Here is a 23,668-nt window from a genome sequence, read left to right on the forward strand (position 1 = left end):
TCCAAGGCGTCGGCACCCAGGAGCAGCGCTGAGCCCTGGAAGGGGACCTGGGGCTTTGCCGCCACCCTCTGCCCTTCTCCGGGCGGGGGAGTGGAGGGGAGCTGGTGGTCTGGAGTTTCGGCTTCTCCCTTCAAGGCGTGGGCGACAGTCTCTTTCATCTTCAGGTTCCCTCTGATCTGCGCTTCGCGGGGTCTGAAATGCTCAACAGTGACCCAGTTGGGCCTGAGGGCAGGTCCTGGTGTTGCTGAACCTCACTGAACTTGGAGCCTGAGGTCCGTGAGGGCCGGAGACCCTCCGGCAGCCGCAGCCAGGCCTCCTGCTATCCAGTAGGGTCCTTGTGGATGGGACGTTGGCGGTCACAACGGGTGGCCTTGATAGTAACCCTGGAACCTTGCCTTTGCCCTTTGCTCTCCTAACGATCCCCCCGCTGACATCTTGCTCAGCCTTCGCTGCCTGAAATCGCCCCTCCTTTAAGGCTTAACTCCCTCTGAGTCCCTTGTTCCGACGGCCTCCTTTGCCCAGGCCCCGGAGGTTCCCATACAAACACACCGGCTCGCAGCCCTTCGGAGACTCCATCCCAGCCGAGGAAAGAAGCACTGGCTGCTTGTGTGCAGTGACGCAGGGCAGGTGTCCTGCCTTAGAGGTTTTGTTGGCACTCCCATCTCCCAGGGAGCCGGGTAATGAGAATAGAAATGAAAGCCTCTGAGAGCTGGGCAATCCTAAGTGCAGCGCGCACGCCCCGCCTCCTTCGGGGTCCAGCCGGGAGCCAGCAGGGCCTCCTCATCCATGCTCTCATTTGTCTCCTGGGCCTCCTCTCATTCCGTCCTCCCAGCAGCCTGACCAGCCAGATCCTCTTCTCCCGTTCATTTTCCAAATGAGGGTAACCGCTTAAGAGATGTGACACTTGCCCCAAGTCACAGTTAGGACTCGAGAGAGCCACGAGCAGACCCCAGCATCCCAGCGCCAAGCAGATGCCCTTCTCGCCGTCTGAGCCGGGCAGTGGTGGAAGTTGCCGTTTATGTGGTCTTGGCTCGTGCTGATGTCTTCTCAGGCACATTCCTGTTTTCCGCACTGTTGCCCTGCGAGACCCGCGTTTGTGGTTCCTCTGTCCTTTCTGCTGGTTTAGTCCCGCTCCTTGGATTCAAAGAACCAGAGAGCCACTCATAACGCAGCCAGGAATCAGGCTGGCCAGTTTCCCTTCAACGGGAGTTTGCACAGTCAGCCCCATCTTGCCCAGCTTGGGGACACCAGGTGTCTCTCGGTTGTTCCTTCAAGGCCGAGGCTCAGCAAGTAAAGCTCCATTTACTACCATGCACTCTTGTCCTGTTCTGTGCACAGAGTAAGTTCCAGCGGTTCACAAAGAAGGGGGGTGGGGGCGTACCGCACAGATAGGGTACGGCCCCAGACCCCAGGGCTCCTTGTATAACCAGGAGCTCAGCATCCCAGTCTTGGTTTTAGATTAAAGCCTCAGGGAACTCAGCAGGTTAAGGACCCAACACAGTCTCTGTAGCGTAGGTGGCAGACGAGGCTCCGATCCGGTGTTGCCGTGGCTGTGGCGCAGGTCTGCAGCTGCAGCTCTGATTCGACCTCTAGCCTGGGGAATGTCCATATGCTGCAGGTGCAGCCCTAAAAAGAAAAGTAAAAAGGTTCGAAATAAGTTCTTTTTCCTCCCTTCTGGTTGAAAACTCTCCTTTCTAATCTCAGCTAGGATTTTTGCTGTTCCTAATAATAATTCCTAGGGCGCACTGAGCATCGTACAAATGCGCCAGGCTCCCGTGCGAGGCCCTCGCGTAGACTCCGATCCTCGGTCTTTGTCGTGGTCCTGTGAGCTTGAACGCCTAGCCTTTTCAGCTCACAGGTGAGGACACTGAGGCTTAGAGAGGTTCAGACCGTGGGCCCAGGTCCCTCTGCAGATGAAAAGCCAGGCAGGCCTTTGAACCCTCCCCCAGAGCCCAGCCCATAGCCTGGTCCCTCTCAGCCCTTCAGATAAAAGAGGGTGGAGGATGAAATGGGTGCGTATCCATGGGAGGGGGGGTGGGAATGCACGTGTAATTCACCGGTTTTTAAATTGACGAAACGAGTGATGGTTTGGTCTTAGCTTCCCACAGACTGGGCTCTGCCCATGGGCTGATGGAGCAGCTGCTCCGTCCTCGTATTTCCTATACACCCATCCCTGGCCCTGGAGGCTTGATCAGATTCAGGTTTGATCTCGTTGGCAAGACTTCACAGGTGCTGTGCTCGTGCAGCAGGAGGCGCCTGGTGTCTCGTGGTCTCGCGTGATGTTCTCCCGCTTTGATGTCCCTGCTTAGATCACTCAGCCCATCGAGGCTTGCAAATTGGTGCTGTTCTAGTTCGCTCGGCTCTTTGTCATGTCTCAGCTCGAATGAATGCTTCTCTGTGGAGACTCGTCCCCTCATTGACAATCCGGATACCCAGCGGGCCGGATCCACGGAAGCAGAACGTAAACACCACAGCCTTTCCCTGTGTTTCTTCACCTAACACCTCGGTTCCTCGGCATCTTGCAAAGGTCATCCCGGAGGTGTTTTTATTTTTTTATCTATAATTTTGAACTCATGGATTTATACACACTTGGTTATTTTTTTAGTTCATTGCAGTTATTCTTCCTTCTGATGTTCAAATTGTCTTATGCCAAGGGGAGCCTATTCCACTTGACCTTGAGAACTTTCGACAGAAGCCTAGCAGCCTTCAATCATTTCCTTGCTCTTTGGAGTGATGGGACCCTCCCGATTTGTAATATGTTCCTCGCCCAGATCTGAGATTTGTTGTTTCTCCAAGGAGTTGTAGTTCCTTTTGGTGGATAATGGTGCCAATGGCCAAAATATGTGTGTTGGATCAAGTGACTCTTGAACAAACCCATCAGAGGGCATAATCTTGGGAAAAGAGGGTTGTTATCATTGAAAACGTGTTCCGATTTAGGGAGGGCATTGGAAAGTCATTACACAGTCTCCCCTCCATGACACACTTTTCTGTTTCTTAAAAGTATGTTAGCAGGCAGTTCCCATAGTGGCTCAGTGGTTAACGAATCGGACTAGGAACCATGAGGTTGCGGGTTCGATCCCTGGCCTTGCTCAGTGGGTTAAGGATCCAGCATTGCCGTGAGCTGTGGTGTAGGTTGCAGAAGTGGCTCGGATCTGGAGTTGCTGTGGCTCTGGCGTAGGCCAGTAGCTACAGCTCCGATTCAACCCCTAGCCTGGGAACCTCCATATGCTGCAGGTGCGGCCCTAGAAAAGGCAAAAAGGCAAAAAAAAAAAAAAAAAGCATATTAGCAGAATAGCCCTGGGAATTCCTTTTATGGGCTAGGCTCCAGTCTGGTTCTCTACTTAGAGTAGTTTATTTCTTTTCTCTCTCTCTCTCTCTCTCTTTTTTTTTTTTTTGTCTTTTCAGGGTTGCACCTGCAAGATGTGGAAGTTCGCAGGCTAGGGGTCAAATCAAAGCTACAGCTGCTGGCCTACACCACAGCCACAGCAACTTGGGATCTGAACCGCATCTGCGACCTACGTCACCTCACGGTAACGCCAGGTCCTGAACGCCCTGAGCAAGGCCAGGGATCGGATCAAACCCACATCCTCACGGGCCGCAGTGGGAACGCCTTCTTTTATTTCTGATCCGACGAGGCAAGGTGATCATCCAGCTTTGTGTTACAGTTGAGAAAACGGAAGCTCTGAGAAACAAAGTAACACGCTCAAGGTCCTATAAGCAGTAATTGATGAAGTTAAGATTTGAAATGAAGGCCTTTTGATAGCAAAATCCATCCTTCACACGTGGCTTTTATACTAAAGGACCTAAGAGAGGCATTTGGAGCTTAGTCTAATGAGCAAGTTAGAGGCTTGAGGTGGATCATGGAGTTGAATTTGGGAACAAAAGGTGACCCTAAAATGGGGCAGTGTCCCCCATGCCAGTAATGAGCTGGCCCTAGGCCCTCTCCCTGAGGAGCAATTGTATGGTCCCAGTAAGGAGCTGCTTTGTTCTTGGTTGTTTGCTTGCTTTTTAGGGCCACACTTGGGGCACATGGAGGTTCCCAGGCTAGGGGTCGAATAGGAGCTGTAGCTGCTGGCCAAAGCAACTCAGGATCTGAGCCGCGTCTGCAACCTACACCACAGCTTACGACAGTGCTGGATCCTTAACCCACTGAGCGAGGCCAAGGATCCAGCCTGTATCCTCATGGATGTTAGATTCATTTCCGCTGAGCCATGGTAGGAACTCCCGTAAGGAGTTACTTTGAAAGGAATGATGTTCAGATATATGGATATCACTCCACCTGTACCGTTGACCTACAGCTTACAGAGCCCTGAGGACTGATGGAGGGAGAAGGGACTGTGAGTCAGGTGGACCCCAGGTGGAATTCTGGGTCATCGTCTCCCCTGTTTGACTTGCCTGCTTGGCTTAGGCCTCTGGAGGGTCCCTGCTTTCTTTAGTGCTCAGCGCTGCCCTAGGATGATGCTTATCTTACTTTATCAGGCACTTCTGGGCTGGATTTGGTTGGTAGGCTTTTAGGTTCCCTGGCCTGTCGTATGGCCAGAAACCTTTGCATTGGTATGGAATCCTCTTTCCTGTTGGTACGTCCCCCTGGGCTCTGCTGCAGAGTCACATGGCCGCACTGGACTGAGAGTGGGTGGCAGGATTCGCCCCGCCTGGCGCCTGCAGGCCCTTGGTCTCTTCGAGGCCTTAGTTGGAGCATCCACGAGACAGAAGGATGATAACAAGTGATTTTCGGAGTTCCCATTGTGGCGCAGTGGTTAACGAATCTGACTAGGAACCATGAGATGGTGGGTTCGATCCCTGGCCTCGCTCAGTGGGTTAAGGATCCAGTGTTGCTGTGAGCTGTGGTGTAGGTCGCAGACGCGGCTCAGATCCCATGTTGCTGTTGCTGTGGCTGTGGTGTAGGCTGGTGGCTACAGCTCCAATTGGACCCCTAGCCTGGGAACCTCCATGTGCCTTGGGAGCAGCCCTAGAAAAGACCAAAAAAAAAAAAAAGTGATTTTCAAGCTCTCCTCATACCATCAAATCTCGGTTTTGGTGGAGGGCCGCTTGCTGCGCTCTGCTGGGTCCCGACTGTGCACCGGGCTGTGCTGAGCACGGGGCAGGGCCCCCGAGGCAGCATGCGGTCCTTCCAGCCAAGAGGACAGACAGGCCAGGAAGCAGTGACAATACCAGGTGACATGCCCTAGATGGAGTACCCCCGGGGGCTGGGGCATCACTTCCCTGGGAGAAGCCAGGGAAGACTTTCCGAGGGAGCTGATGTGCAAACTGAAGCAACATGTGGCGAGAGGATGTGTGCAGGCGGAAAGCAGGCAGGGCTTCTCTGCAGAGGGAGAGGCTCGGGGCCAAGGGGCGGTCCCGCTCACCGCAGCCCCTGAAACTACACCAATGCCTCCCTCAAGGGACACACCTCATGTGCAACATCTGGAGGCCAGATTCTAGGCTGGCCACACTTATAGGAGGGCAGACCCGAGTGTGTGTGTGTGTGTGTGTGTGTGTGTGTGCGTGCGTGTACTGTGCACCCACTTGCAGGAGCAGGAAGGGGAACCACAGCAGCATCTGCCAGGCGGTCCAGTCTGGGTGTCTGGCTCTGAAAGTGCCCCCCAGCCATCCCAGGGCAGGAAGGGGCACAACACGAGGGTGCTGGGCTGCTGGTTCCCACCTCACACCAGAGCTAGGACGGGCTCACCTGTCAGAAACCCAGTGGTGCCCAGATGGGGTAGTGCTGGTTCAGGGGCACATGGAGAAGGTTCCAGAAGGGTTTCTATATGCAACCTTCCTGGGTGGTGGTGAGAGGGTGAGACCCTGTGGTTTAAAGGTGGGAAGAAATAAACTCCTCCTTTTAGGACAATTAAAGCCCAGCTTAGAACTAAGCACGGCGGCCTGTTTCAGCAAAGATTTCATTCCTAACTTGCTTACTTCTTTGTTTGTTTCTTAGGGCCCCTCCGGACCCCCAGGAGAAAAAGGGCCCCCGGTACAGTATGATTTGAATAAAGGGCTGGGTTTTGAAGGGAAACATGATGCGCTGATCAAAGCCATTTAAAGTGGCCTGGCCAGAGCGTGTTTTCAAAGAAATCCTAAAGGTTCAACAGTGAGGCTGCTCGCAAAGAGCAGTGACCTGTGGCATGGGGTGTGGGGCGCTCGTCCAGTGCAGGGAGCACGGGAGGTAGTGGGCAGGCTGGCGCTGCCTTTGCTTTTGTCACCTCTGCTTCGCAGAAGGACAGCCTGAGTTTAAAGAATTTAATCAAATTGCCAGAGGAACCCACTTTGAATCCTGGCTTCCTCATCCCCAGCCAGGCATCCGTGAGCGAACGAGGACTCGCTCTTAACCTGTAAGGGGGGCGGGAGGTGAGGGAACTTCCTACAGGAAGCGAGATCCATCACGAAAGCCGTTTGTACCATTCCCGGTACCGCCTGGAGGTCTTCAGCGGAGTGGGAGTGATTTTCTTATAAAAGCTAACAGCCGGAGGTCTTCGGTGGCCTAGCAGCGAAGGACCTGGCATTGTCACTGCTGTGGCCCAGGTCACTGCCGTGATGCGGGTTCAACCCCTGGACCTGGAACCTCTGCCTGCTGCAGGCGAGGCCAAAAATAATCATAATGACAACTGTCGCCTGAGTCCTGAGCCCTGTGCCGGGCCCTCCCACATCAGTCTACGCAGCAGCCAGCACCGGGAGCTGGTCGTCCACACTGCAGTGAGGGGAGCAGGACTGGAGCTGAGGCCTGCCTTATTGCGGGAGCTGTCCCGTCCACTCAAAAAGGGGGCCTGTGACGGGGCCCCCGGCAGTCAGGCTCACGGGGAAGGCGTTCCAGAGTGTTCTCTGTGTGTATTTAACGCGCCCGCCTCCACACCCTCAGTGAATGTGTAAGCTCTGGGCTGGCTGCTCTGACACACGAGTCACATCAGATGGCTCCGGCCAGCAGGCCATTTGTGCACGGAGACGGGACGCCGGGGAAAGCAGGCCTTATTGTACTTACTTCTTTTCTTTTTGTCCAGGGATCTCGAGGCCCACCTGGAATGCCTGGCCCCCAGGGACCAGCTGGCCAGGATGTAAGTGAAGGCCAGGGATGCAGGATCAGCCCAGGTTCTTGCAGAACTGGACCCCCCCCCCCCAACGAGCCTCCCTTGACAGGAAACCCCGGGGGAGCAGTTCTGCCCCACAAATCCCTGCCCCTCCCCCACCAAGGTTTTTCATGTTTTGTTCGTCTGCTCCCTGTGACCTTTGATTTTGTATTGTCTGGTTTCACGTGTTTCGCTTTCGTGTTATGCTTCCAGAACCTCGTAAGCTCCTGGGTACCCCACGCGCACACGCACAAGTACCACTCCGCATGCATGAGTTGTTGTCGGTTTCGTGTTTGGATGCGAATCAGAGACGAGGTGGCTTACTCTTTTGAACATTTGCCACAGTTGAATATTTCCCGAGAAACCTTGGGTATTCAGCTGAGATTGGAAACCGTGAATTTTTATTGACACCCGTCTTCACAGTTGGGTGATTTTTTTTTTCCCCGCGTTAGGTTTGGCAGATAAGAGAGTTTGGAGGGGAGGGCGGGCCGAGCGGATCGGGATGACGTGCTCAGCACAGTGTTCTTTCTTTCTTCTCTTAGGGTGTACCAGGACACCCCGGCGAGAGAGGGCCTCCCGGAAAACCAGTATGTCATCCAGCTGCTCTGGAGGACTATTGATCATCAGCCAGGGATCCAGCCAAAATAAAATGCAGCTTGGATGGTTCCAGAGACTTTAAAAGGGGGCTTTTTACAGTGCTGCGAGCAGAGGGAACCAATCGGAGAGGCTGTGACACCCCCCACCCCCGCGCCCCCGCTCCCAGAGACAAACCCCAGAGAGAGGCCCCTGCTCCTGGGTGCTTGCCTTCAGAGTCAGGAGGGAATGAGGATGGTAGGGAAGGGGCTGCCAGATCCGAGCTGCCATGGGGCGTTCAACGCCACTGCCAGGAAGCCTGGCCAGAGGCAGGGAGGGAGCCATGCCCCAGCCCCACCGCCACTTCGGTTTCCTAATGTCCTTCTCATTGGTCCAGCTCACCCGGGGGCCAGCAGGCAGGTGGGTCCCGAGGTACTTCCCCAGGGTGCGGTTTCCGGGGCCTGGAGCAGGGCCGAGAAGGATGGATGGGGCTTGGGGGTGACAGAGCAGCCTTCTTGCCCGTCCCTAGCTGACCCGTGTCCCGCCTTTTTGCTCAGCAATGTCCCTGCCTCCTGGTGTCCACCTCCTTAGAGTAGATGAGACCGTCCCCTCTCCCAGCGAGGGCAGCGACACTGTCAGAGTGTGGGCAGAAAGGGACCATCCCGAGAGGCTGGCCCTGGGCAGTGCGGTTGCCCTCCAGCCCGAGGTCCCCCTGCGGGTTCAGTGCACTTGGCTTCTGAGACCCCCACCCCCCGACCCCGACGAGGTTACCAATGCCAGAGAAGCCCGAAGGCTTAGCCAAGTAACCACATCGTGGACCAGCCTCCGGGGAAGTGAGGATGAGCAGTCGGGGTGAGCGGGGGGCAGCTGGGAAGATACCGGGAAGTAGGTCCACTGAGGGTCGCCACCGTGGCAGTCACCCCCCGGGCACCTCAGGCCTCAAGGCTGGTTTCAGAAACCAGAGTGCCCCCCCGGGCCCTCAGAGGCCCCCTGTCTCCGTGGTCAGCCTGGCCGGCCACGCATTTCAGACAAAGACCCAAGGCATGGAGGCTGCCGAGGGCTTGAGCATCTGTCCTCCGCAATCCAGCCTGCAGGACCCTGGGAAATGCACCCCAGTCTGCCCAGGGGTCCTGGAAGTTTTCACCGAAGACCGACCTTCAGTGGGATGAGTGGAAATCTTGCTGGAGGTCAAGGGGGATTTAGTCATGCCCCCTCCTCCTCACGGCGCCAGCTTTACTGCAGCCACGTAATCCCACAGGGTGCACCCCGTTGCCTAAGTGCAAGGCCCCCAAGAATCGGGTGGAGGAGTGAGGTGCAGGCCAAAGGCTGAAGGGGGTCCAAGGACCTCCGCCAAGTCCAGACCATGACAGACGCAGCCTGAGGGAGCTCCCCCTGCAGGCCTGGTGGTTCCAAATCCCAGGCAGTCCAACCACCCTCTCCTGGGCGTCCTGTTCTTGTTACAGCCCAGAGGGTGGATCGAATCCTTGAGTACATCGACTCGGAAAACACAAGCACGCGCCCAGCCACTGCCGGGGATGTGCTCCGCAAACTTGGACGATGCCACTGTCACATGGCTTTCTTTAGCCGGCAGGATGTGGCGGAAACCCTCTGGGGTTGGGGAAAGGACGGGGAGCCAGGACAGGCATCTCCCTAACGTGCTAGACTGGGTTCATATAATTCACAAACCTAAACTGAGACTTGCTCAGAAGAAATCAGCCGTAGGTCAGATTGTGGGGACAGGCGTCCCCCCGGAGAACAGGTTTACTGGTATTCCTTTGCCATTGCAAAACTGAGACGTTTGCAAGTAGCGTGCCCGTCTCCATTCTTCCCTTTGGTGTCTGTCTTTGAATTTCCACTGTCCTTCCCAGCTTCGTGTCCCTTACACCCCAGTGTGAACCCAGCCTGCACCCCGCGAGGCTCCAGGCCGGCCACAGTCATGACGCGCCACATTCCAGCTCACACTAGGTTTGGATGTGAAGTCTGTGAGCCGCGTACTTTCCGAGACTTTGTAACCACTCCCTTTTCTGAAATCTCCTTCCTGCAGTTGGAGACTCCAACTCCTAATGATGAAGGACGTTCGAAGTGCTCTTTTACCTGGGAGAGCCGAAGGACGTGCTTTAGATTTATACTAGATTGTGAATGACTGATAGCGACTGCTCTTACCCGTCTGGGTAGGGCCTATAGGACCCATAGGACCTATTGGTTTTGATGGAGTGGAGAGGAGGGAGCACCAGAAAAGGAGAAGGGGCCGGAAGAAGGAGACTGGGGACCAGACAGGCTGATGTGAGATGCAGGCCTGGCAGCCTGTTCAGCTGCTGCCTCAGAGGAGTCTGTCTGTGACTCCCAAGCGTGGGGCTTAGACGGGGCTCTTTCAAATCCAGCGTGTGGCACTGACACATCCAGTGTTAACAGCTTATGGTGTGAAGACAGCGCACTGCCCAAAGCAGCACGGGTGTGCGGTGTGCAGGCTTGTGTATTTGTATTCATTTCTGTTTCTTTTGACAGGGCCCCTCTCCACTGCTGTCTCCCGGGGACATAAATCTCTTGGTTAAGGTAAAAGCACGAGTTTTGCAAATGGTTACTGGGGGAACTAGAGATCTCAATAACGTGTGTGTGTTTGGCTTTTTGTGTCTGAACAACTGTACTGTGGTTTTCACGTTTGTTGCGCTCTCACTGTGTGCCTGCGCTGTGCTAAAACCCACTGTCCAGTTCTGCAGCCACTGGCCACATGCATCAATTTAAGGTTAAGTTGATTGAAATTAAATGCAATTAGGAGTTCCCGCTGTGGAGCAACAGGTTAAGGATCTGGCATTGTCTCTGATGCAGCATGGGTTCGATCCCCAGCCTGGTGCTGTGGGTTAAGAATCCAGCCTCGACGCAGCTGCAGCTCGGATTAGGTTCCTGGCCCGGGAACTTCCATATGCCTTGGGTGTGGTCAAAAAAAAAAAAAATTTCAGTGCAATGAGCATCTCCAGTCCTTAGCCACACCAGCCACCTTCCAAGTACTGAGTCGCCACACGTGGCTAGTGGCTAAATCAGGATAAATCAGGCTAGCAGATTTAGAGCCCGTGCACCATCAGAGAGAGCCCTGCTGGGCAGTGCTGTGCTAAATGCTTCGTGTGCATCTCTTATTCCACAGTTACTCTCTGAGGTTGGTGCTTATTTATGTTCCTGTTTTGCCTATCAGAAACTTGAGTCAGAGGTCCTGTTGTGGCGCAGCAGAAACAAATCCGACTAGGAACCGTGAGGTTGCGGGTTCGATCCCTGGTTTCATTCAGTGGGTTTAGGATCCGGCATTGCTGTGAGCTGTGGTGTAGGTCACAGACATGGTTTGGATCCTGTGTTGCTGTGGCTGTAGGCTGTCAGCTGTAGCTCTGATTCGACCCCTAGACTGGGATTCTCCATATGCTGCAGGTGCAGCCCTGAAAAGCAAAAGAAAGAAAGGAAGGAAGGAAGAAAGACAAACCTGAGTTACTGTGAGGGTTAGTAGTGACTTTCTGGGATTAGAATCCCCTCCTCCCAGATTCCCGCAACTGACCTTTGACCCCACCCAGGACTGCCTCCTCGAGTCCTGAAAAGAGGGTGGTGGGCAGTCAGACGGGGTGGCTGGGGGTCCTGCTGGTGCAAGGTCCAGAGCACAGGTGCAGGGCAGGGGACAGGGGAGCCAGCTGCCCCCCTTAGCCGGATGAGTCAGGTCTGAGTGCAGACTCAGCTCCTCTTCAGAACCACGTGTGCTGCTCCACGAGCGGCGGGAGAGGTGCGCTGAGCACAGCTCTGCTGAGATAGGGCGGGGAAAGCTGGATGCCGGGGACCTGGACTCCATCTTCAGTGGGGAAGAGCTGGGCAAGGCACGAGAGAGACAGGATGAGATTCAGGCTCCGGTGACCACCGTCCTGTGACAGTGAGCGTAGGGGACCCTTTGGCTGCCTGTAATTCAAGCCTTTGTCTTAAAACTGGGTGAAGCTTGGCTCTGGGTTCTGTGTGGTCAGCCCCTTCCTCTCTTCCTGTGTTCCCCAAACTGGATGAGAGCAAGGGAGGAGAGCAAGAAGGAGAAGAAAGCTTCCCAGAAACCAAGGACTTTGACTCTCCCTCCATCCTGAGATGCTGCGATGGAAAACCATACGTTTTATTAAAAAATAAGCAGCAGGAGAGCAGTCCTTCCTGGTTTTTATTGACAAGAGGGAGTTTGTTTTTTTTTGGTTTTGATTTTGTTTTTAACAACAAGGGCATGGCACGAAATCATTATCTATTGATCCAAGCCTTGTTTATTACAGGCTTTTATAGCCTAGATGATTTTTCCATAATTCCATCCCGCTGGAAGGCACTGGATTTGCATCAGCTCCTCCCCCCAAGGATTTCAGCCTCAGGGCGTCCCGGTCTTCGTGGCAGTGATAACAGGAGTGAGTGCTGCGTGGGTGCCGCTTGACGGCCACACAGTGGTGACAGGATGCAGCTGTGTCATCAGAGCAGCCAGGCCCCTACATTCCCGAACGTAGCACCTCAGGGCAGCACCTGAGACTCCCTGGTCCCCCGGAGCTGTGCCTCGCCTGGAAGCCCCGTAGACAAAAGCCCGGGCCATGGGGGTGTGCCCAGGTCTGCGGAGTCAACTCTCCCAGCACCCCGTTTTAGAATCACCTGCTGCCATCTTGGTGATGGAGGTTAGAGTCTGATGGTGGTCCAGGCGGCTGGTGGCCAGACCCTCCCTCTTGCTGAGAAGGCACCTCTCGTAAGAGAATGTCTGTCTACCTCATGCTGATCCCTGGGAACCGCCTGGGTGGGGAGCTCGCCTTCTGAGAGCTCCTGTTTAGTGCACTTCCATGGTGGGATCTGTGCCCGGCGAGGTCTTCCTCAGCTTCTCCATTAGGTGCTTCCCCAGGATAAAGAGTATTTCGTCCGATCCTCACAAACAACCCAGGGTTGGGTACTCTTCCTGGCTGCGTTTTACCCAGCAGGAGGTTGGGTCCAGATGGACCAGGTGCTTGTTCAAGATAACAGAGCTGGACAGTGGCAGAACCTAGATTCACATCCAGCGTGACCCGCTCCAGATCTCTGGGCGTGACCTCCCTGTCATCTGACTGCATCTCTGCACGAGTCTGAGCATCCTGGCAGCTCCCTGACGAAGCACAGGCAGGTGGTGAGCTCTGAGCCCGTCACCCACAGCTTTGAAAAGTGGGCTTTGGCAGGAGTGCACTGTGGGGACTCAGGGATCGAGCGAGAGGCTGGATGAGATGACCTGGGCAGCAGTGGTGGTCTTTTCCCACGTGGCAGAGGCTGGGACATCCCTACCATTGTGAGCATCCTGTGGGGCGCTTGCCTGGTACACTGGCCACACCACATGCAGGGGCACCGCCAGGCAGGTATGCCGAACGTGTCTCAGACGAAGGGACGGGGTTGAGGCGAGGGGGAGTGGGCACTTACAGAGACACACGGGGGAGCCTGCAACGTGCTCGCTGCCTCACCCCTGCTATTTAAGTTTCACAACCATCTCCGAAGGTAGGAGAATGACCCTTGTTAGGAGACGGAGAAATAGACCCAGGGGGACTAGGAGACTTGCCTGAGATGACGCGGGTGCGTGGAGGAGTTAAGAGTCCGTATGGATGATCAAGGGCATCTGGTCTGTAAAGCAAACACGGCTACGGATTTAGGGAGGAAAGTAACAGCTGAAACCACAGGGACCCCCGTGGCAGCTGCGATTCCGGTGCCCTCGCCGCGCGCCGGGCACGGCCCCAGGCATTTCCCCTCCGTCATCTCACGTATTTCTCCCCAGACTCCAAGGTCCTCTTCACAGATCGGGAGACGGGGGCTCAGAGAGGAGAAGCTGTGATCCCAGGAGGCCCCAGGCTTCGCTCTGCTCTGGATAAGCCCGTCTTGTTGGAAGCAGAGCCCTGTCTAGTGGGGAGGGAGAAATTTCCCTGCAGTGCCTCTTGAGTTCTTGTGACGGGAGTAATAATAGAACTGACACAAGACATTAACAGGAGAAAAAGAAAGAGATTTTAATTTGTGCCCATGGAGGTCTCAGAGAAATGGGACCTAAGAAGTGGCCAAAACACTTAAGGCTTTTTAGACAAAGAAACCATACATTTATGAGGAATTTATAGGGCAAAGAAGCCTAGGCTTTGGATGCTTAATTAGTGGAGAATCTAAGCAGAGCCTGGGTTTGGGGTAGTCCGTTAAAATTAGTAGGTTTGTATAGGAGTTCCCTGGTGGCAGAGTGGGTTAAGGATCCAGTGTTGTCACTGCTATGGCTCAGGTTTGATTCCTGGCCCAAGAACTCCCACATAATAATAATAATAGGAGGTCCTATCATGGCACAGCAGAAACAAATCCAACTAGGAACCGTGCAGTCGTGGGTTCGATCCCTGGCCTCGCTCAGTGGGTTAAGGACCTGGTGCTGCCATGAGCTGTGTGTAGGTCATGGAGGCAGCTCGGATCCGGCGTTGCTGTGTTTGTGGTATAGGCCGGCAGCTGCAGCTCCATTAGACCCCTAGCCTGGGAACCTCCCTGTGCTGCACTGGTGCAGCCTTAAAATGACAAAAGACAAATGATAATGATGATGATGAGAAAGATTTGTTTTGCAGGCATCTCGGTGCTGAAACCCCATCTCTGGTGACAGAGAGATGGCTCCAGATGCAGGAAGTGTCCCTTTCACATGACAGGTTTAGTTGTTGCTTTCCGGGAGCTGGAGAGAAGGGTCAAAAATGTCCCTCTTGCGATGGCCATTTCTTAGGTAACTTTAACGCAAAATAATCAATATGCCGTTGAGACGTATTTGGGGGCAGCTGGACCTGGGCCCCAGTGCGAGTCTCAAGGCCTTCCAGGTAGGCCAGTTCAGGAGGGACCAGGGCTCCAGGAGCACAGGAGCCAAAGACAGCATCGGTAGGACAGGAGGTGGGGTGCTGGGCTTACCCTGTGCTCACTGGCTTCTGGGACTGGGTCAGTACGTTAGGTCCAGCCCACTCACTGGCATGTCTGGGGGCCACTGGGGGCTGCTCTGGTCTTCAGGGAACAATCCTGCACAGAATGTGTGACTAAGACACAGCCAGGCTGAGAGTAATCCATGCCAGAAATTGCAAAGAAATGGGGATGTATTGAGATTTTGTATCACTCAGCTATTTCTATGCTTTCTGCTGTGGGTCCCGTTGCCCAGAATGGTCTCGAATCACTCCTGTGCCCTCTAGATCCAACAAGACTCAGAGGCCACAATCCCTGCTGCCACCTGGCTAGAATTTTATGCACCCCATGTCCTGTTGCCACGTGTCGTGGATGGACCTGATTTTAAAGAACCATAGAGACGGTCTTGGGATAGACGAGTTCCTCTCAGGGCGGCTGGTCTTTCAAATAAGGAACAGCCACTGAGAACAGCAACCTTCAGTTTATCTCACTCGCCCCATCGTTTGGGCATTTTTCACCCTCCCCTGCAGTTCAGCCGCTTCTGAAACCACCCACGGAAGGAAATGACACTGGGTGTGGAAGGTCACCATCAGTTGGTTGGGTAGTTGGTTGGCTGGTTCACCAGCTGTGGACGTCGTGTTGTTTGCTATGAACTGGACGGAGAAAGCGAGTCTGCCCGTGTCCCCAGAACTCAGCCGTTTTTTTTTTTGCCTGATGGGGTGAACGGACCAGCTCAGTCGAGCTTCAATAGCAGGAACTCCTGGGTCCAGGGGAGTTGGAACATGTCCTGCGTGTGAAGCCATCAGCAAGGCTTCTTGGAGTAGGACACGTCTAAAGAATCTTCAGGAGTTGCCGTCGTGGCGCAGTGGTGAACGAATCCAACTGGAAACCATGAGGTTGTGGGTTCGATCCCTGGCCTTGCTCAGTGGGTGAAGGAGCCAGCGTTGTCGTGAGCTGTGGTGTAGGTCGCAGACGCGGCTCGGATCCTGTGTTGCTGTGGCTGTGGTGTAGGCCGTCGGCTACAGCTCCGATTCGACCCCTAGCCTGGGAACCTCCATATGTCGCAGGAGTGGCCCAAGAAAAGGCAAAAAACAAGACCAAAAAAAAAATTGAAAAAAAAAAAAGAATCTTCAAAGACCGCGTAGGAGTGAGCACGTAAAAAGAATGGTGGACGGTTCAGGGTTGCTTTTTGGTTAGAAAACCCAGTGCGTCCCGAATTAGAGACCAAGATGATGCCAGGTTGCCCGCGCCATCACCTTGCCGGAAATGAGCAAGCTTAGCAGATCTCCAGCAGAGCCACCAAAGGTCCTCGCTAATGCGTTTGTTTTGTGTCTGTTCGTACCGCGGAACTGTGAGCTCTTGAAGACGCGTGCTCCTTGTGGTCTCAAAGCAGAAAAGCCCCGCGCCTAACAGGGAGGGAGCTGCTGAGGGAGTGCATCTGCGTTATTAGTGACAGCCCAGGGCACCGGAAGGCTCTGATCTCCTTTAACCTTTATCTCCAGGAGAGGCTCGGGGAGGAGGCGTGAGGATTAGAGAGAAGGGCGTGGCAGGAGCAGACCCTGGCTGGGGGCTGGGCAAGCGTGTGGCCAAGCCTGTGGATTCTCTTTGGTATTTACTGGGCTCCAAGCTGGGAGAGCTGGGGTAATGCACACAAATCAGAGGACCTGTTCCCTGGGCTGAGAAAGTTACATTCACTCCAGGGTATGTAACAACCGTATGATCCAGCAGTCCACTCCCAGGCACATAACCGGACAGAACTTTCACTGAAAAAGATACATGCACTCCCACGTTCACAGCAGCTCTGTTCACAATAGTCAGGACCTGAAGAAACCTTAAGGTCCATCGACAGATGACTGGATTAAGAAGATGTGCACAGGAGTTCCCGTCATGGGGCAGTGGAAACGAATCTGACCAGGAACCATGAGGTTGCAGGTTCGGTCCCTGGCCTCGCTCAGTGGGTTAAGGATCTGGCGTTCCTGTGAACTGTGGTATAGGTTGCAGTTTGCATCTTGCATTGCTGTGGCTGTGGTGTAGGTTGGCAGCTGTAGCTCCGATTCGACCTCTGGCCTGGGAACTTCCATATGCTGTGGGTGTGGCCCCAAAAAGCAAAAAAAAAAATGTGGTACATATATACAATGGCATACTACTCGGCCATAAAAAAGGATAAACTAATGCCATTGGCAGCAATGTGGATGGAACTGGAGATTCTCATACTAAGTGAAGCAAACCCGAAAGAAAAAGACAAATACAATATGACATCACTTATTCGTGGAATCTAAAATGTGGACAGATGATCCTGTCCACAAAACAGAAACAGATCACGGCCAAGGAGAGCAGACTTGTGGTTCCAAGTGGGGGGGGTGTGGGATGGACGGGCAGTTTGGGGGTGTTTTGGATGCGAACTGTTACATCTGGAATGGATGGGCAGTGGGGCCCTGCTGTACAGCACAGGGCACTGTGTGTCACTGGGTCACTTTGCTGTACAATAGAGCTTGAAGAAACATTATGAATCAGGTATACTTATTAATAAGAAAGGAAGGAAGAAAGAAGTTCACTCCAGGGCTAGTACCTGCCTGCCTCCAAGAAGTAGCACAAAGCTCCACTCCAGGCAGCATTTATTAAATGCCTACTTTGGACAAAGAGTAATGCCAGGCGTGATGAGAGGGGGCATGTGTCGCAGCAAGAAAGTCCTAAGGGTGTGTGCCTATTGCTGGGCAATATCTCCTTTGTTCAGAAACCACTTAGGCACACCCATGAGACAGAATTCAGCTTCCAGCTTTGTCTGGGCTCTAGCCTTGGGGCCTGTCTTTAACAGGACTAAATGTTTTCATCAAATCTGTGCGGTGGATGTTGGCAGATGCTCACAGGCACTGGTACGTGCGCTGTTGACATCTCTGTCTTGGGCTACATTTCAGCCGTCTGGCCAGAAGTAGGGAGAAATAATCCAGGAACATGAGCTAGATCAGTGCCGATCTAATGCAGAGTTTGACCCAATCCACCTGTTTGCTTTTTCGCTGTGGGCTGGCTTCCTCCTCTCTGTGGAGGCAGAACCTATGGTCTCCTTTTGTTTTCCCAATAGTTGTACTGTGTGTTTTTGCTCTTTCGCAGGATGTGTGTAACGACTGCCCTGCAGGCCCCCCAGGCCTCCCTGGTCTGCCAGGTTTTAAAGGGGACAAGGGTCTCCCAGGCAAGCCGGGGACAGAAGGCACAGAAGGCAGGAAGGTAAGGAGAAAAGGGAACATTGACTTTCTATCACTGCCACGAAATACCTCGGAGATTCCAGCCCCGCCTCTCCATTCTGCGCAAGGCTGTGGATACGGGAGACAGCGGTCCTTGGTATTCTGGGGACTGGCTCCCACACCAGCTGCCACACTGGGGGTGGGCGATGCCCAGGAACCCATGGCTGCACTCCTGTCACCACTCACCTGCACCCTTCCTCAGACACGCTGGCCTGGGAGCGGGGACGGGGCATCCCAGCGGGAAAGCAGAGAATAAATGCGGAAAGAGTGGCTGCCGGATGACTCTGGGCGTGGGCTCCAGACACGCATTCTTACTGTTTTTTGTTTTTTGTTTTTTTCCCTCTTTCTTCCCCTGTTGTTCCTGCCTCAGGGAGATGCTGGGCCCAGAGGCCCCCCAGGACCCCCTGGAATAGCTGGACCACAGGTCAGTGAGCCTTCATAAGAACCACGTGCATCTGCTGTCATCTCCCTGGTTGACCTAAGTTTGGGCAAGGGTGCTGCCCCGTGTAAAGTTATACTGGTTTTAAAATCAGGACACCCACACTCGCAGTCTCTGCTTAGCGCTGACTGTCTCAGCGACCCTGGGAAGGGACCCTTGAACTTGCTGAGTCTCCAATTGCGCATCGACAAACACCTGAGAGGCTGGAAGTGTAAACGAGCTCCCTGATAGGAATGCGTAGTGCAGGTTAAGACATGAGCTTCGGGGACGGACGGCCGTGAACTTGAGTCCCAGCCCTAGGTCGAGTCTTTGGAGCTGTGTGACCTTAGGTAAACCTTGACCGCTCTGGTCTCAATTTCTCCAATTGCTAGTAATCTGAATAAAAGCTTCAGAGGTATGTGAATGCTAACTCATATGATACATAAAAAGAACGTGGCACTCAGTAAAAAATGTTATTAGGAGAGTGCTTTACAGATGCGAATAGTCCTGACCTATGAATGAGGAGATGCCGTCTGAAGTGGGTAGAACCTCCCTGTAGCTTCCCAGAGCCAAGGACACGGGCGTGAGAGGAGAGAGCTGTGAGCTCAGCCCTACGACAGGCAGAGGAGCTGTCTGGGCTCTCGCTGGTGACAGTATTTAGCTCCAGGGGAACATGCGAGTGCCCGCCCGCCTAGAGGCAGGGAGCAGGTGAGGGCTGACCCCCTTGTCACCTCTGTTCCAATATAAACTGTGCCCACTGCTCCCCCCAGTGTGACTGTCACTGTGTTTCTTCCTGTGGCGTGGCTGGGACACAGCGTGGCTCCTCTGCTGGGAGATGCGGCATCAAGTGGCCAGTAGGAGAGAGACCTCAGGAGCAAGACCTTTGGAGTTGGCATCCAGTCTCAGCAATGACCTTGGGCAGGCTGCTTACCCTCTGCCCTTCCCTTTCCTCCTGGTGAACTAGGGAGTGTCCGAGCAGAGACAGTGCCCAGTCCCTTGTCAGCCCTCCTCGGTCAGCCTGGGCACTTAGTGCCCCGCCAGCCCCAGGGCCAGGACTGGTGAGGACCTGGGCAGAAAGCATAAGGGGAAGCCCCCAAACCTCAGCAACCAAGAAAAATGAAGCTCCAGTGCAGTATTTTGAAATGTTTGAAATGGATGCAACAGATGCGTGGAGAACAGAATATGAAAATGTCAGCAGTAGACGGGAGCCCGCCTCCACTTGCACCCCTCGCTCTCCTTGCCGCTCCCTAATCCCTGCCCCTTCGAAGCCCTGTCTTTATTTACAATTTCATATCTTGTTCTTCATGGATGTTTTTATTTTCCAAAAAGAGGGCAACACCTACAGCATATGGAACTTCCCGGGCTGGGGTCGAATCCGAGCTACAGCTGCCAGCCTACACCAGAACCACAGCAATGCAGGATCCGAGCCACATCTTCGACCTACACTGCAGCTCACGGCAAAGCCGGATCCTTAACCCACTGAGCGAGGCCAGGGCTCACACCCACAGCCTCATGGATACTAGTCAGGTTGGCAACCCGCTGAACCACAGTGGGAACTGCCGCTGGATTCTCTGGCATTCATTTTGACTTTTAAAAATACGGCATCGAAATAGTCTTTATCTTGGATCCTGAGGTTTCTGGAACCTCTTACGTTTTACCCTCAAAGTGCGTGTCCACCTGCCTCACCCTGGGCTCAGCCCTGGAAAGTGGGTTGGAGCTGTCACCGTTGCTATTAAAAAGCAAGCGAGCAAACAGAAATACTGCAGGGTGACAAGCAAGCCTTGGGCCTGTGGATGGAAAGCAGCCAGATCTCCCGGGCCCTGGCTGGCAGGTTAAGACATCCAGTGTTTGTTCTGCGTAGACTTTGAAGTTGTATCGGGTTTTGACAAACCCAAGACTCCTGCTTCAGGAACTGCAGGTACCAGGTCTCGGTGTAGCTGGAACGGGAGATGGCGCCCTGGGCGATGTTAGGTTAAGAGTCAGCAGTTGGCAGCGCATGCTCTGTGCTGTTCACTGAGTATCAGCCTTCTTTTCCGGGTCATAATCCTCGCCTAGAAGATTCAGCAGGTAGGTAATTTCAGCTGATCCTTAGTAGGCACCTGTGTTGTCAACCTGCCAGCTGCTGGGTGCCACCTCTGCCACGGAACGACCTTTATTCCGAGAAAGAAAAGCAGGTCAATTTGACAGATGAGGCGTTCTCGCCACTAAGTAGGAATTGTTTTCTCTATCAGCCCAACCCCTCCTGAAGTGCTGGTGTCTCAGGACCCTGGTTCTGCCTTTGTTCCTTTATTATTCCCTCCAGGGGAGGGTTTGTTCCTTTACATAATCTGAGAAAACCAAAGAAAGCTTCCACCCAGAAAAAGAACAGAAATGAGTACCGCATCCTAAGGACGGGGGCATTGTTTCTCCACTTGGGAGTCCGTGGTGACCTTGAGAGGCTCTCAGGGTCCATCCTACAGAACGGGCTCCCACGGAGCTGCAGCAGACATGTGCCTGGTGTGTGCGGGGCCAAGGGCCGGGTTACCTGCTCTCAGTGTTATCTGCCGCAATGGTGAGGATTATCCTAGGACATAGAGATGTTGTCCCACTTTACAGATTAGGACAGTAAGGTTTAGCAAAGTTAAATGCCAGTATTACAGGACTAGGAGGTGATACAGCCATGGTGAATCCCTGCTCGTCTGACTCCAGGGCCCCCACTAGCAGGCTTTTATACCCCCAGTCATGCGATCCCCGAGGCCAGCACCAAGGACAGCTCCCAGTGGGTCACCTGCTTCTGTCCACGCCGCCTCCAGTGATGACTCTGCAGTAGTTCCCCCTCAGCCCCGCTCAGTGCTGGGACGTCTCCGAGGAGTTCGGTGTCTCATCTGAGGACTCAGGCTTGCCTTGGTTCTTGGCTTCAAACTCAGGCCGTCTCTGTGCTCTCCATTCATCCCATGCGCCCTGCTCCTGAAAACAGAACGGAGGACTTTCTCATTTCCTTTCTCTTGAACTTCACTCATCAGACAGCATCTGTGCCAGACCTGCGGGTGCACAGGTGAACTCGTACGTCGGGGAGGCCGCCCAGAGTGGAGCAGTCGTGTTCATTGTTAGCGTCCTTTTAAAGGCCCCAGGTGTTCACTGGTCACACGCGGTGTCAGGAAGGTTTGCTTTGCTTGTTTGTTTGCGGTTGCGAGAAATCAGCCTCCCGACGTTTGCCTTGCAGATTTGCAGCTCCTCTCTCTGGCTCTTGGGTCTGGGGAGGTTAATGATGCCGTCAGATCCAGAGCTTCCTTCTAGAGCTTTCGAACTGCATAAAACCCCGCCTCTAAGGGCTAGGGTCTGAGATAGTGGCTGCCATTAGGATCGTGATCCACGCAGAGGAAGAAAGAGCAAGATGGTAATCAGAACGTGGTTTTCCGCAGAGTCCGACGTAAAGGCGTCTTCCCGTGTGGAAATGCCGATTACTCTCTATCCGTCACAACAAACAGGGTTTTCTTCTCTGCGCGTCCACGGGTCACATAATGGGAACTGTAAGGACCTGACACGAGATGAGCAGAAGCTGCACTTGGAGGTTCTGGGCGATTCTGGGAGGCAGAGATAATACCCCCTTTGCTGTCATTAGAACTGCCAGAAATGGAGTTCCCACTGTGACTCAGCAGGTTAAGAGCCAGACTGGTAGCCATAGGATGCAGGTTCGAAGCCTGGCTCTGTTCCGTGGGTTAAGGATCCCATGTTGCTGTGGCTCGGATCTGATGTGGCTGTGGCTGTGGCTGGCAGCTGCAGCTCCAGTTCAGCCCCAAGCCTGGGAACTTCCATATCCCGCAGGTGCAGCCCTAAAAAGCAAAATAGCAATAATGATAATAAAAGGCTTGTGGTGGGGGTTTCTTCCCTGTTTTCAACGGGAAAAATGAAGCCCTTTCAGGGGATCCTTGGTAGCGTCTACTGAAGAGAACCGACCTAGCCAAGTAGTAAATTAGTAATATTTCTGGAATGTAAACTCCAGGTGGGCAGCTGGATTTTGGTGTTTGTGTCTCATCTGCTTTGTTGATTTGCTATATTCTCAGTGGACAGAAAGGTTCCCAGGACATGCTCAGCAGGGTCAGTCAGGCTTCCAGACTATGCAGCTCGTGCTCTTGACATTGTTGAACCAGTGGGACAAGGCATCATGACCTAGAAAGAGAACCAGGAAAGTGACTTGATCGGGACGAGGCAGTTTGGTACAGACAGATCTGGATTAGATGCCTAATCTTGCTTTTTCTTAGCTGTGTGACCTCAGGCGCATGACTTGACCTCTTTGGTCTTTAGATTTCTTATCTCTATGCTCTGATGATAACCTTTACCTCACTGAGTAGTCTTCCTGGCTGAATTTGGTATTGTAGGCATATTAAGTCCTGTTTTGCATTAGCTCAGGACATGAACAAAGAAGTGCATGCAGTGGGAGCTCACGGGGCAGCTCTGGCAGAGTGCCAGGCGGAGTCGGGGGCTCTGTAAACGTCAGCCCTCTTTTCTGGAAGGAAGTGAGTCAGGCTTGGGGGTGGCCGTGTTTGCTCTGATCCCCCGTTGCAGTGGGGAAGGCGACAAGGACAACTGTGGAGAGCCTTGAGCTGCTGACATTTTAGTTGTTCTGAGGTGAGGGTTGAAACCACTCGTCCCAGACGGAGGCCAGGGAAAGGAAAGAAAACCATTTACTTTTAAGGCAGTCATCCTAAATGTCAGCGAGGCAGGGTGCTCTTCTATGTCATTTCTTTTCATTGAGATGATAAGGTGACCTGTAGACAGTGTGCTGGCTTCATACACTTCAAAACAGGAGACCTAATTGCATGCAAAAATGTTGGAACAAACACTCTTCCCCTTCGCATCTATTTTTTTTTCTCTTTTACGTGCTAGCATCTGGCACTTTACAGGCGCTAGATCACCTCGCCCTCCCAGGAAACCTCAGGGAGGCAGCCAGGGTGTCATTAGGTATCAGTGTCATCAGTGAACTCCTGTGTGGTACAGCAGTCTGGATGGCAAGGGGGCTGGGCGTGACGTTTCAGTGAGAGAACTCTAGAGTCCTGGACCTGGAAGGACCCGCCTAGGTTGACCTGCCTCCCAGGCTTATTTACTGAGTGAACAAACAGAACATGAAGAGACATGATCTTCTGAAAGATGGAAAGATAAGGCCGGACCAACAGACCTGGAACCAGAGCCAAGGTCAACTAATTGCCAACGGCTTCCTTTGCTGTAGAGCGCATTCTTCCGGAGGAACTGAAATGTTTCTGTGTAACAACCTTTTCCTGAAATGCAACTTGGTAACATGGTGAATGCGGTGCCAAGTAGGTGAAAAGGAGATGGGAACCTTTGAGTAGTACTTTCAGGGTTAGTCTGTAAAGCTCTATTTTTGGCAGGTTGCACATTGTGTCTTGATGACCGTGGGAATGAAGATAACGAGGAGGAGGCGGCGGAGGGAAGTGGTTCTAGTAGAGCGTGATGTGGTGCTGGTGCTGGTGCTGGGGAGGGGTCCATGG

At 53.6% G+C, this 23,668-nt stretch overlaps 1 protein-coding gene across 2 annotated transcripts in view; it reads left to right on the forward strand.

The window, feature by feature from the left end:
* Positions 1-23,668, forward strand: part of COL22A1 (collagen type XXII alpha 1 chain) — a 249,072-nt gene that overhangs the window by 174,224 nt on the left and 51,180 nt on the right. For both annotated transcript variants that reach the window (XM_047783198.1, XM_047783199.1), the window contains 6 exons: positions 5,939-5,974; positions 6,996-7,049; positions 7,604-7,648; positions 10,140-10,187; positions 17,634-17,747; positions 18,135-18,188. In XM_047783198.1, the coding sequence (XP_047639154.1) occupies positions 5,939-5,974; positions 6,996-7,049; positions 7,604-7,648; positions 10,140-10,187; positions 17,634-17,747; positions 18,135-18,188 (351 nt within the window). The remainder of the gene's footprint in view (positions 1-5,938; positions 5,975-6,995; positions 7,050-7,603; positions 7,649-10,139; positions 10,188-17,633; positions 17,748-18,134; positions 18,189-23,668) is intronic.

This window comes from Phacochoerus africanus, chromosome 6, assembly GCF_016906955.1.
Source record: "Phacochoerus africanus isolate WHEZ1 chromosome 6, ROS_Pafr_v1, whole genome shotgun sequence".
Taxonomy (NCBI): Eukaryota; Metazoa; Chordata; class Mammalia; order Artiodactyla; family Suidae; genus Phacochoerus; species Phacochoerus africanus.